This window comes from Lepidochelys kempii, chromosome 1 (genome assembly GCF_965140285.1).
Source record: "Lepidochelys kempii isolate rLepKem1 chromosome 1, rLepKem1.hap1, whole genome shotgun sequence".
NCBI lineage: Eukaryota > Metazoa > Chordata > Testudines > Cheloniidae > Lepidochelys > Lepidochelys kempii.
In genome coordinates this window covers 1,309,935-1,323,418 of record NC_136380.1, presented here as the reverse complement: position 1 = coordinate 1,323,418, position 13,484 = coordinate 1,309,935, and the positions used below count along the sequence as shown (strand labels likewise).

General features: G+C 45.7%; 1 protein-coding gene across 2 annotated transcripts; it reads right to left on the bottom strand.

Annotated features, from left to right (window-relative positions):
- Positions 1-824: 824 nt before the first annotated feature.
- Positions 825-9,550, bottom strand: LOC140911843 (olfactory receptor 52R1-like). Of its 2 annotated transcripts, XM_073345929.2 has the most exons (2): positions 9,520-9,550; positions 825-1,741 (listed from the first exon to the last, which is right to left on the bottom strand). In XM_073345929.2, the coding sequence occupies exons 1-2, from the start codon at positions 9,548-9,550 to the stop codon at positions 825-827; spliced, it is 948 nt and encodes a 315-aa protein (XP_073202030.2). The 2 variants fall into 2 exon arrangements, with proteins under 2 accessions (XP_073202030.2, XP_073201930.2); XM_073345829.2 differs by lacking the exon at positions 9,520-9,550 and having other exon boundaries at positions 825-1,823.
- Positions 9,551-13,484: the final 3,934 nt, after the last annotated feature.

The window sequence follows — 13,484 nt, the reverse complement described above, 5'->3', positions numbered from 1 at the left end:
AATTGAGTGTCCAGAGAGGTTGAAGTGTTCCCCGACTAATTTTTGCATGTTATAATTCTTGACTTCTGATTTGTGTCCATTTATTCTTTTGTGTAGAGACTGTCCGGTTTGGCCAATGTACATGGCAGAGGGGCATTGCTGGCATTATTAAATTAGCATGGGGCACTATATCCCCGTCATAAATATAAAGGGAAGGGTAAACACGAAGCTAGGATAACCTCGTTGGCACCTGACCAAAATGACCAATGAGTAGACAAGATACTTTCAAAGCTGGAGTGGGGGGGAGAAACAAAGGGTCTGTCTGTGTGATGCTTTTGCCGGGGACAGAACAGGAGTGGAGTCTTAGAACTTAGTAAGTAATCTAGCTAGGTATGTGTTAGATTCTGTTTGTTTAAATGGCTGAGAAAATAAGCTGTGCTGAATGGAATGGATATTCCTGTCTGTGTGTCTTTTTGTAACTTAAGGTTTTGCCTAGAGGGATTCTCTATGTTTTTAATCTAATTACCCTGTAAGGTATTTACCATCCTGATTTTACAGAGGTGATTCTTTTACTTTTTCTTCTATTAAAATTCTTAAAATTTAATTTAAAAGAACCGATTGCTTTTTTATTGTTCTTAAGATCCAAGGGTTTGGGTCTGTGTTCACCTATGCAAATTGCTGAGGATTTTTATCAAGCCTTCCCCAGGGAAGGGGGTGTAGGGTTTGAGGAGGATATTGGGGGGGAAAGATGTTTCCAAATGGGCTCTTTCCCAGTTATATATCTGTTAGACGCTTAGTGGTGGCAGCAATAAAGACCAAAAGAGCCAGAGCACCAGGAGAAAACTTTAGGTTACTTTATGAGTAAAGAGCCTTAGAACCCTGTCCCGGATCTGTTTGGTCCTCACCCCGTAAATGATGGGGTTTAGAATGGGGGGCACCAGAACGTACATATTGGCCATGAGAATGTGGAAATACAGGGGCACATTGTGGCCAAACCGGTGCGTGAGGAAGGAGAAGAGAGCTGGGATGTAAGAGGCTAAGATGACACAGAGGTGGGAGCCACAGGTCCCAAAAGTCTTGAGTCGGGCGTCCTTTCTGGAGAGGCTGAAGATGGCCCTGAGGATCTGGGTATAGGACAAGGTGATAAAAAACACATCCAGACCTGTCAACAAGAATGCCATAGAGAGGCCATAGTAACTACTGACATGGATGTCAGTGCAGGCCAGTTTCACCACGGCTATGTGCTCACAGTACGTGTGGGGGACAATGTTGGTTCTGCAATATGGCCACTGTCTGGCCATGAAGGGATAGGGCAGTATGAGTATGCAACCACGCAGCAGCACGGCCAGGCCAATCTTAGCCACCACAGTGTTTGTCAGGATGGTGGAATGTCTCAGGGGATGGCAGATGGCCACATAGCGATCCAAAGCCATGGCCACAAGGATTCCAGACTCCATCGTTGAGAAGGAGTGAACGAAGTACATCTGGGTGAGGCAGACACTGAAACTGATCTCCCTGGAATTGAACCAGAAGATGCTCAGCATTTTGGGCATGGTGGACGTGGACATGACCAGTCCGGTGACAGCCAGCATGCAGAGGAAATAGAACATGGGCCCATGGAGGCTCGGCTCCCTCTTCACGATGAACAGGATGGTGAAGTTCCCCAAGACAGCTATGACGTAAATGGTGCAGAAGGGGATGGAGATCCAGGCATGGGCTGCTTCCAGCCCAGGAATACCCAGCAGGATGAAGGTGGAGGGGTTGGTGAAATCGGTTTTGTTGGAATCTGACATGGAGTAATGGAGAAGGTGTTCAACTCTGAGGCAAAACAGTGTCTTCTGCATGTACCGTATGTTCCCCTGACTTCCTGTGTGTGCCCAGGGTCCAGGGTGATGGTCGCAGGACAAATGCCTCGGTGGAGAGAGAATGTTAATATGAAAGACTACATGCACTACTGGGGGCTGTTCTCATGGGGGAAGCAGATTGGTGGCTCTTCAGAAACTGAAAAATGACATTTTCATTATTCAGATAAATGAATTATGAACAACTGACCTTACTAAGGCCAATTCTATTTTTATGGTGCTTCACGCATCAATAATTCCTACACATCTGGGACTGTTTAGTTTAGAGAAGAGAGAAAGAAGGGAGCATAAGATGGAGGAGAACAAATAAAAGAATGCAACTGATTACATTCAAATGGAGAAACAGAGAACAGCTGCTAACCAGTAATATCTATAGACACTTAGTGATTCAAGCGAGCTAATTCCCCTAAGCAGAGGCAAATTATCAGCAAAACTGATTGGGGGAAAAATTTAGACAGGAAAATGGGAATTAAAATTGGGAGTTATTCATTATTAGATAGCTAAAAAGCCACAATTCCACAGTCAAGAATGTGGATGATTTTGGCTCAAAGCCCAGTTCAGTGGCAAAGTGAAGGCAGCAATTAGGGAGGAAATAGCAGTATATCACAAATGGGGAAAGGGAATATAGCTATCAAGTAATACAAAGTGGAAGTTTTGAACATTGATAAGGGACATAAAAGACATCAGGTAAATCCATGCTTGGCAGGCCTAAGGATCACAAAAAGGAGGTAATTTAAGTATATTAAGAACAAAAGAAATCCTAGAAAAGGTTTGTGCCAGTTCCTAGAGGGAGGAAGGAAACTTGTTAATGTTGTAGAAAAGGTAGATGTGTTGATGAAATATTTTTCTTCAGCATTTGGAAAGAAGCATGTTGAGGTACTCCTATCACATGAGGTGATGGAATAGTCTACAGTCCATTAGCTGCCAAGGAGGATGTTAAACAGCCTCGACAGTAGAACCTTGTAGTTACAAACACCAGAGTCATGAATCGACGGATCAATCACACACCTCATTCAGAAGTAGAAGTAGGCAATCAGGCAGCAACAAAGACAAAAAAAAAGGCAAATACAGGACAGTTCTGTGTTAAAAATAAAATATTTAAAAAAAAGGGAAAGTTTAAAAAAATGATATGACAAGGTTAGGAAACACTGGAAAAGCTGGTCTGGAATTTGTTCAAAAAAGGTCTAGGAATATAATTAATGCCAGTCAACAATATGATTTATGGAAAGAGGTCTTGTTAAATAAACACTGAGAACCGTGCAGTTGTAATAGACTCTGATTTCTCTAAGGCGTTTGATTTAGTAGGGAAAACATTCAGATAATAAAAGAACACTATTCAATATGAGTAGGGCATAGGTAAAATGGACTAAAAACTGGCTAACTGATCGATGTCTGAAAGCAGTTGTCAATGGGCCATTGTCAGCGAATGGGAGTGTTTCTAGTGGGGTTCGGCAGGGATCAGTTCTAGGTCTGATGCTATTCAGTATTTTCATCAATGATGCGGAAGGAAATAGAAAATCACTGCAGATAAAATTTGTGGACTACCAAAAGACTGGCGGAGTGGTTACAATGAGGAGGTGAAGGCTGGCATTCAGATTGATCTGGAGCATTTGGTGAGCTAGGCCCATGCAAACAAAATGTTTTAATATAATCAAATGCAAAGTTATCCCCTCTGAACAGGCAAATGCAGACCCAACCTACAGACTAGAGCACTGTATCATGGAACGTAGGTACCCACGAAAGGATTTAGGGGTTATTGTGGATACTCAACTCATCGTGAGCTCCCACTGAAATGATGTGGCCAAAAGGGCTGATTCGATCCTTGGATGCATAAGCAGGGAAGTGGTAAGTTGGAGCAGGGGGAGGATTTTACTTCTGCACATGGCACTGGTGAAACCGACTGAATCCAGTTCTGGGGTCCACATTTTAAAAAGGATGTAGAAAAATTGGAAAGGGTGTGGAAAAGAGCCACAAAATGATTGGAGACTGGACAAAATGCCTGACAGAGAGAGACTTAAAGAGCCATTCTTATGTACTGATGTTATCAAAAAGATGATCAAGAGGAGACTTTCACAAGGAGAAAACCGTGAGTAATAACAGGCTCTGTAATCTAGCGGAGAAAGGCAGAGCAAGACCCAATAGCTGGAAGTTGAAGCCAGACAAATTCCGGTTGGAAATAAGGGGCAAAGGTTTAGTAGTGATGCTGGTCAACCTTTGGCACAAACTGCAAAGGGAAGTGGTGGATTCTCCAACTCCTCATGTCTGCAGAGCTGCCGTAGCACTTCAGTGTAGACACTACTTACACTGACAGCAGGGGTTCTCCCATCAGCATAGGTAATCCACCTCCCCGAGAGGTGGTAGCTAGGTCGATGGATTCTGTCAACCTCATGCTGTCTACACCAGGTTAAGGTTGATACAGCGACATCTCTCTGGGGTGTGGATTTTTTTGTATTGCAAAAAAGCAAATGCAGTTTTGTGTTTCATTAACAGAGGCATAGGATGCAGTGCTGCTTAGGCCACAACTGGAATCTTGTGTCCAGTTCTGGGCACCACATTTCAGGACAGATGTGGACAAATTGGAGAAAGTCCAGGGAAGAGCAACAAAAATTATTAAAGGTTTAAAAACATGACCTATGAGGGAAGATTGAAAAAACTGGGTTTGTGTAGTCTGGAAAAGAGAGGTCTGAATGGGGACATGATCACAGTTTTCAAGTACATAAAAGGTTGTTACAAGCAGGAGGGAGAAGAATTGTTTTTCTTAACCTCTGAGGACAGGATGAGAAGCAATGGGCTTAAATTGCAGCAAGGGAGGTTTAGGTTGGACATTAGGAAAAACTGTCCGGGTGGTTAAGCACTGGAATAAATTGCCCAGGGAGGTTGTGAAATCTTGGAGATTTTTAAGAGCAGGTTAGACAAACACCTGTCAGGGACAGTCTGGATAATGTCCTCTCATGAGTGCAGGGGACTGACTAGATGACCTCTCAACTTCCTCTGGTCCTATACGGCTGTGATTCTGTGCCTTCTACGCACTCCCCTCCTGCCTGGCTGACATTTCGAGGTTCCTTCCAGTCCTATGATGCTATGATTCTATGCACTATAAGGTGCGTAGAAAGCTGGCTAGATTGTCGGGATCAACGGGTAGTGATCAATGGCTCCATGTCTAGTTGGCAGCCGGTATCAAGTGGAGTGCCCCAGGGGTCGGTCCTGGGGCCGGTTTTGTTCAATATCTTCATAAATGATCTGGAGGATGGTGTGGATTGCACTCTCAGCAAATTTGCGGATGATACTAAACTGGGAGGAGTGGTAGATACGCTGGAGGGGAGGGATAGGATACAGAAGGACCTAGACAAATTGGAGGATTGGGCCAAAAGAAATCTGATGAGGTTCAATAAGGATAAGTGCAGGGTCCTGCACTTAGGACGGAAGAACCCAATGCACAGCTACAGACTAGGGACCGAATGGCTAGTCAGCAGTTCTGCGGAAAAGGACCTAGGGGTGACAGTGGATGAGAAGCTGGCTATGAGTCAGCAGTGTGCCCTTGTTGCCAAGAAGGCCAATGGCATTTTGGGATGTATAAGAAGGGGCATAGCGAGCAGATCGAGGGATGTGATCGTTCCCCTCTATTCGACATTGGTGAGGCCTCATCTGGAGTACTGTGTCCAGTTTTGGGCCCCACACTTCAAGAAGGATGTGGATAAATTGGAGAGAGTCCAGCGAAGGGCAACAAAAATGATTAGGGGACTGGAACACATGACTTATGAGGAGAGGCTGAGGGAGCTGGGATTGTTTAGCCTGCAGAAGAGAAGAATGAGGGGGGATTTGATAGCTGCTTTCAACTACCTGAAAGGGGGGTCCAAAGAGGATGGCTCTAGAATGTTCTCAATGGTAGCAGATGACAGAAAGAGGAGTAATGGTCTCAAGTTGCAGTGGGGGAGGTTTAGATTGGATATTAGGAAAAACTTTTTCACTAAGAGGGTGGTGAAACACTGGAATGCGTTACCTAGGGAGGTGGTAGAATCTCCTTCCTTAGAGGTTTTTAAGGTCAGGCTTGACAAAGCCCTGGCTGGGTTGATTTAACTGGGAATTGGTCCTGCTTCGAGCAGGGGGTTGGACTAGATGACCTTCTGGGGTCCCTTCCAACCCTGATATTCTATGATTCTATGCCTTGGCCATGTTGAAAAATTCTTAGAATTGTTCCTCAGCCCTAACACCTCCTTACTTTCCAGCAGATAAAAGTCAGGTAACGGCCCCCTTCCCTCCCACCCCCACCCCCCGTTAGCAGTCAGAGCACTGAAATGCAAGAGGAGGACGTGACAGGCTCTGTGCATTATCACACAGCTGGCTCCTGAGGTCTTTGCTCAGTTCTCACTCCAAGGGGAGTTTTGCCTCAGTGGGACCTAAGCAAATCACGGGCGACAGACTCAGAATTTGGCCTTGTCTTGTCCACCTACTAACACCTTTCATCCTGAAGGATCCCCTGTGCCACTCAAATGCAGCCACCTTGAGGCTGGAGGCCATCAGTTGGAGTGGGCAGGGGTTGCACAGAAAAGAAGGACATTTCAGCCAGTAATACTGGAGCAAACCCATCCCCTGTGGCAAGGGCCCTGGGATGTTTACTGGCTGTGCTGAGCAGAAAGGACCCCAGTCCCATTCTCTGTCCCATCATGCCCATGTTGCACTGGGTTTGTTGAGCAGGTGAGCTCCTCCGCAAGAGATGGTACCTGTGAATCCTGAGATGGAAGCCACTTCCCTGGGAATCTCCCTCTGGCAGTTGTGTCCCACACCTCTCTCACCCCAGCATCTCCAGCAACATCCCATGCCAAGAACTGACATGGGTGTGCCGCATTTATAATATAGCTCTGTGCAATCCCAGTGGAGTTTGCTCAGTGTCTACTGGAGAAACAGCATCTGGATGTAAACAGGCTGGAGACAGGCCTGTCTGCGCTTCTGTACTATTTATTCAGCTTTAGGAATAAACAGTAATTAAGGGACCTACCCAAAGGGAGATGAGAACTCTTGGGCTCTGCACCGAGTGACAGAGGAATTGGCTGCCCTGTGCATTTGTGTATATTTAAAAATTATAGTCAATTAGGAAGAAAACTAGGGATAATGTCAAGATCTCCATAGGGTCAGATACCCTGTAAATGCCCAGGATTTACTAGACAGACAGAACTAGACAAAGATGACTGAATAGAAAAATGAACGCCTCCATTGAAGGATCTTCAAAACACCTAGCAAAGGAAAGTCACTATGAACAGATCCCCATTACACAGATAGGTAAACTGAGGCACGGTAAAATATGAATTGGCCAATGTCACACAGAGACTGAATGCCAGGATGACACACAGAACCCAGGAGTCTGGACTTCCCTGCCGTAATCACAGTCTTTCTGTCATGCCAAGAGGGAAATGGACTCCAGCTCTGACAGGGCCTGTGTGTTGGGTGGGATGCAGAGGAAAGTCTGGAAGAGGGAGCCTTCACCATCTTCCCAAGGTGAGTCTGAGGTTTTCAGAACTAGCTGGGGTTTGTGAGCTCCCCACTCCTGTGAGGTGTGAACTCCGGGACTCCACTTCCGCTCCCACTCAGAAACCTGCCAATGCATCACAGTCACTGGGTCGCTTCAGGGGAGCAGATTTAGTAAACGCAACACCACAGATTGTTCCTGTGAATAGAGGGCAGCCGTGGGCCTGTCCTGGGGACAGAGGCCCCGCCCTCCCCACACACCTAGCCTGGAACAAGGGGGACCCTACAGGCAGGCTAGAGACTGGATTAGTGTTTGCATTGGATTTGTTCTCTCCCTCTTGGTTCATTTCCTCCCAGTGTCTCCCAGGTGGGATTGAAATCTAATGTTCCAGGCTGAGTCAGACTTTCCAGAACTGCCCTGCTGGAGGGTGCTTGGCTTCCCACAGCTGCACTCTCTGCCTGCTCTTCTGGCTAATCAGGGGTATTTCTCTGGTGCGGAGCATCTGGGTGTTTAAGCCCTGGAACGAGACTGACCGAATTCTCCTGTCCGAGCCCAACAGGGGCCCCATGTCCACCTGTATTCAAGTTACAAACACTCAGTAGCTCGCAAGCACGGTTTGACCTTCGTCTGTAGCTAAAGGTAAAGGGGGGGAGGGGCTAGGTCCTGATTTGTCTGGATTATTGTGTTTACAATTTATTATTATCTGAACTGTGGTAGCCTCCAGAGGCCCCGCTGCAGTTCATGGTCCTTTGTGCTGGACCCTTTGCAAACACAGAAGAAGAAACAGCCCAAAGGAGCTTAGAAATCAAATCAAGACAAGCCACAGTTACCGTGTAACAAACCAGAAAGGGGCCAGGTGGGGACATGGGGGAGTAACAGCGCTAAGAAATGCGTGATTACTGGGTGAGAGAGAGACAGCTGAAATGCACAGCCCTGCCCTGGCTGTTAGAAGTATGCCCGTGGGGGTTACGATCCCCCTCCCAGTCTGGGCTGCAAGGCCTCTTGGTCTGAGGGTGTCTCCCTGTGCGGGCTCTCTGCCCACGTCCCCCTTGCTCTCCCCAGCTGCTCACTGCAGCCGGCTCCAGACAGCCCCAGCTCGACCTCCAGCCCCAGCTCCAGGCCCAACTCCAGCCTCCCGGTCCCAGCCCCGAGCTCCAGCTCCTAGCTCCAGCCCCACCTCCCATTGCCCCGGGGCCTGTCAGTCTCAGGGGTCTGGTTTCCATCGACCCTCCCCTTTCCTTTTGGTACTGGGAGATAGCCAATGAAAAATCATCACTAAATTTAATCATTTTTGTTGTTCTTTTCTGAATCTTTTCCAATTACAATATCTTTTTGAGATGGGGCAACCACATCTGTGCACAGTATTCTAGATGTGGGCGTACCCTGGACTTATATAGAGGCAATATGATATTTTCTGTCATATTATCTCTCCCTTTCCTGGTGATTCCCAACATTCTGTTTGATTTTTGACTCCCAGTGCACCCTGAGTGGATATTTTCAGAGAACTATCCACAGTGTCTCCAAGATCTCTTTCTTGAGTGGTAACAGCTAATTCAGATCCCATCATTTAATATGTTTCAGAGGGGTAGCCATGTTAGTCCATTTCAGCAAAAACAACGAGGAGTCTTGTGGCACCTGAAAGACCAGAAAGCTTATGCTCTAATAAATTTGATAGTTTTTAAAGTACCTCCTCACAAGACTCCTCATCATTTTATATGTATAGTTGGGATTATGTTTTCCAATATTCGTTAATTTGCATTTATCAACATTAAATTTCATCTGCCATTTTGTTGTCCAGTCACCCAGTTTTGAGAGATCCTTTTGTAACTCTTTGCAGTCTGCCTGGGACTTAACTATCTTGAGTAGTTTTGTATCATCTGCAAATTTTGCCACCTCACTGTTTCCCCTTTTTCCAGATCATTTATGAATATATTGAATAGGACTGGCTCCAGTACAGACCCCTGGGGGACACCACTATTTACCTCTCTCCATTCTGAAAACTGACCATTTATACCTATCCTTTGTTTCCTATCTTTTAACCAGTTACCAGTCCATGAGATGACCTTCCCTTTTATCCCGTGACTGCTTACTTTGCTTAAGAGCCGTTGGTGAGGGACCTTGTCATAAGCTTCCTGAAAATCTAAGTACACTATATCCACTGGATCTCCCTCATCCACATGCTCGTTGACCCCCTCAGAGAATTCTTGTAGATTGGTGAGGCATGATTTCCCTTTGCAAAAACCATGTTGAGTCTTCTCCAACAAATTATGTTCATCTCTGTGTCTGACAATTTTCTTCTTTACCATAGTTCCAACCAGTTTGCCCAATACTGAAGTCAGGCTTACTGCCCTGTAATTGCCGGGATCACCTCTGGAGCCCTTTTTAAAAATAGGTATCTTATTAGTTATCCTTCAGTAGCTGATTTAAATGATCGGTTACAGACCACAGTCAGTAGTTCTGCAATTTCACATTTGAGTTCCTTCAGATCTCTTGGGTGAATCCCATCGGGTCCTGGTGACTTATTACTGTTTAGTTTATCAATTTGTTCCCAAACCTTCTCTAATGACACTTCAATCTGGGACAGTTCCGCAGATTTGTCACCTAAAAAGAATGGCTCAGGTTTGGGAATCTCCCTCATATCCTCAGCCATAAAGATCGATGCAAAGAATTCATTTAGTTTCTCCGCAGTGGCCTTATCACCCTTCAGTGCTCCTTTAGCACCTCAATTGTCCAGTGGCCCCATGGGTTGTTTACCCGGCTTCCTGCTTCCGATGTACTTAAAAAAATTGCTATTACTTTTTGAGCTGTTCTTCCAATTCTTTTTTGGCCTTCCTACTTGTGTTTTTACACTTCACTTGCCAAAGTTTGTGCTCCTTTCTATTTTCTTCACTAGGATTTAAAGTCCACTTTTTAAAGGATGCCTTTTTGCCTCGCTCTGCTTCTTTTACTTCGTTGTTTAGCCACTGTGGCAGGTTTTTGGCTCTCTCACTATGTTTTTTAGTTTGGGGTATACATTTAAATTGAGCCTCTATTATGGTGTCTATGAAGCTTGCAGGGATTTTACTTTTGGAGCTGGACCTTTTAATTTCTGTTTAACTACCCTCCTCGTTTTTGTGTAGTTCCCCTTTCTGAAATTAATTGCTACATTGTTGGGCTGCTGTGCTGTTTCCCCACCACAAGGATGTTAAATTTAATTATTTTATGGTCACCGTTACCAGAAGTCCAGCTATAGTCACCAAAAAAAACCCCAAATCCTTCCCCCCTAGATTTGAAAGTGTCTTCTTTCCTCATTGGTCCTTCTGGTCAGGTGCCAACTGTTAGGATATAGATATTCAGGCCTATATTCTATACTCTAAGTGCATTCTTATCAGTTGGCTAGTTCTAGAGGTATAAAAGAAAGAATCAAAATCACTGTCTGCCAGTGTAAGGTCCTTCTCTGAGGGTGACAGTCTGAGGCCCTGTGTTTAGGCTAAGGCCTTGCAGCAGAAGCAGCCATAAGCTGGGAAGCGACCGGTCACCTCCTCACATTCCAAACTAGTCACATTGAAAGAAGGTGCTATGGGGCTGTTAGGATACAGTCCTGTCCTGATAACGCCTATCGCCTCCAGAGAAAGGGAAGTGCCTAGAAAATGTAAAAGATGTAGTCTGATAGCATCCTGTCTGGCAAGAACTCACTTATCGATAGCTGGGATGTGAAATCCTCACTTCTGTATAGTTTTGTCATTATAGTTCCTACTTTGCTATTGTTTGTCTGTATAATCTCTGCCTGGTTCTGGGATTGTTTCTGTCTGCTGTATAATTAATTTTGTTGGGTGTAAACTCATTAAGGTGGTGGGATATAATTGGTTACATAATCCTTACAATATGTTCGGATTGGTTAGTTAAATTTCAGTAAAATGATTGGTTAAGGTATAGCTAAACAGAACTCAAGTTTTACTATATAGTCTGCAGTCAATCCGGAAGTGTGGGGGGGAAATGGGAACAGGGAATGGGAGTAAGGAAGTTGGAATCATGTTTGCCTAAGGACAGGAATGGGAACAGGGACACAGGTGTAAGGCTCTGTGGTGTCAGAGCTGGGAAGGGGGACACTAAGGAAGGAAACTGGAATCATGCTTGCTGGAAGTTCACCCCAATAAACATCGAATTGTTTGCACCTTTGGACTTCAGGTATTGTTGCTCTCTGTTCATGCGAGAAGGACCAGGGAAGTGAGTGGGTGAAGGAATAAGCCCCCTAACACCAACTAGATTATCTGAACTGTTTAACCCCTTACAGGTAAGGCAATCCAGTACAGCTGCCCAGGAAGGATTTTATACTACTGCGTACAAAAAGGTTGCTACCGTTTCCCCTATAATCATGACACACCCCATCGTGAATGTGAGCAGGAAGCTGCTTCTCTAGGAGTGGCCATCGAGAAGGAACGCCAGGCCATGGTGCGGGCCCTTAAAAAGCTGAAGCCGGATCTATTTGGGTGGTGCTTCACTGTGGACACCGAGCACTCACCCCGGACGTGGTTATACCAGATGAAAGGGGCCCATGCCAAGCTCCTGAGGTGGAGTCTCCAGCTTCAGGATTATAACATGAAGGTGGTCTGTGTTAAGGGGGGTGCCAGCATTATACCCGATGCGTTGCCTGGAGAGGGGGTCTGGAACTTCCCCAGGCCGCTGGCTAAAGTGGCCCTGCTCAGTTCAGTCTCAGAGTGGGGAGAGATTTGACAAAGTGGGGTTTTATTCATCTTATTATGTTGCATGTGAGTCTTACGATCCTATACGAATACTGTGTGTACCTTAGTTTCCCTATGTGTTGCGTGAATACTTAGGTGGTGGGAACTGGGAGTGTGATTTTGCTGCGGCCCTCAGGGCAGTTGAGGCTGCCCAGCTGTTTGAACGTATGTAACCTGAGATCCAGGATGGGGATGCAACCAGGTGACACTTTTGCCAAGAAACCAGGACAAAGAGGAGGAGGAGCTATGGGGGTCTCTGAGGTTGGGTCGTTGGAAGCTGGGCTGTCTGCTTGGGGGACTGTAAGAGGGGGAATCCAGGCCATCTGGCCCAGGACCCCCCAAGATGGACTTCACTGAAAGTCACTGATTTCTGTGATAGCAAGCTCTGTTCTACGCTGTGTTCCTGTCGCCTAATAAACCTTCTGTTTTACTGGCTGGCTGAGAGTCCCGTCTGACTGCGGGGTTGGGGGGCAGGACCCTCTGGCTCCCCCAGGACCCCGCCCGGGTGGACTCTCTGCAGGAAGCGCCAGGTGTGGAAGGGGATGCTGAATGTGCTGAGGTCAGACCCAGGAAGGTCAAAGCTGTGTAAGCTTCTTGCCCTGGAGATAGTATGCTCAGAGAGAGGAGGCTCCCCCAGAGTCCTGGTTAACTTCATACAGGGTAGTTTCAGAGCATCGCCCCGGTGACTCTGTGACAGAAAGGAAACTTGTTAACGATGGAGAAAAGGTAGAAAAGATTCAAGAAATAGTTTTCTTCTGCATTTGGAAAGAAGCAGTATGAGGTACTCATATCACATGAGGTGATGAAATAGCCTCCAATCCATTAGCTCTCAAGGCGAATGTTAAACAGCCTCTATAGTAGAACTGTAGAGTTACAAACACCAGAGTTACAAACTGACCGATCAACTACACCTCTGATCTGGAACCAGAAGTTCACTATCTGTCAGCAGCATGTAGCCTGATTTAGGGTGTACTATTAATAATTTAATTTATCAATTTAATTTTTGTTTATTTTAATTAATTAATTAATAATGTTGATAATAATTAATAATATTAATTAGTATGGGGTTTAGGCTCGCCAGTCTGTTTATTCAGAAGATAAAATACTTGTCCTGAATCAGGCTCCACAGAATTTACAAAGGATCCTCAGGGGTACGACAGGAAGCTCACACTGAGACAGATGTCCTGTTTGTGCCGCCATCTGTCGGTCGGCCAGCCGTGTCTCCCCTGATTTATTTCCTGACACCACCTCGCACAGAGTAAAAGTTACCAAGAGCTTTGGGTTGAAAGAACCCCGGGTAACAACTGGACTTGCGATTTCTTACTTTGGGCTGTGTCTTTAGTTGTACTGAGAGCAACTTGCTGGCTGTCTTTGGCCTGTCACACACACCTTTGAGCCACTCATCAAAACTGATCAGCTCATACTTAGAAAAGACTTTTCAATGCTTCTCTGGCAATG

Excerpts from the sequence above, each read along its gene's own strand:
- LOC140911843 (XM_073345829.2), bottom strand. The coding sequence starts at position 1,823 with ATGCAGAAGACACTGTTTTGCCTCAGAGTTGAACACCTTCTCCATTAC.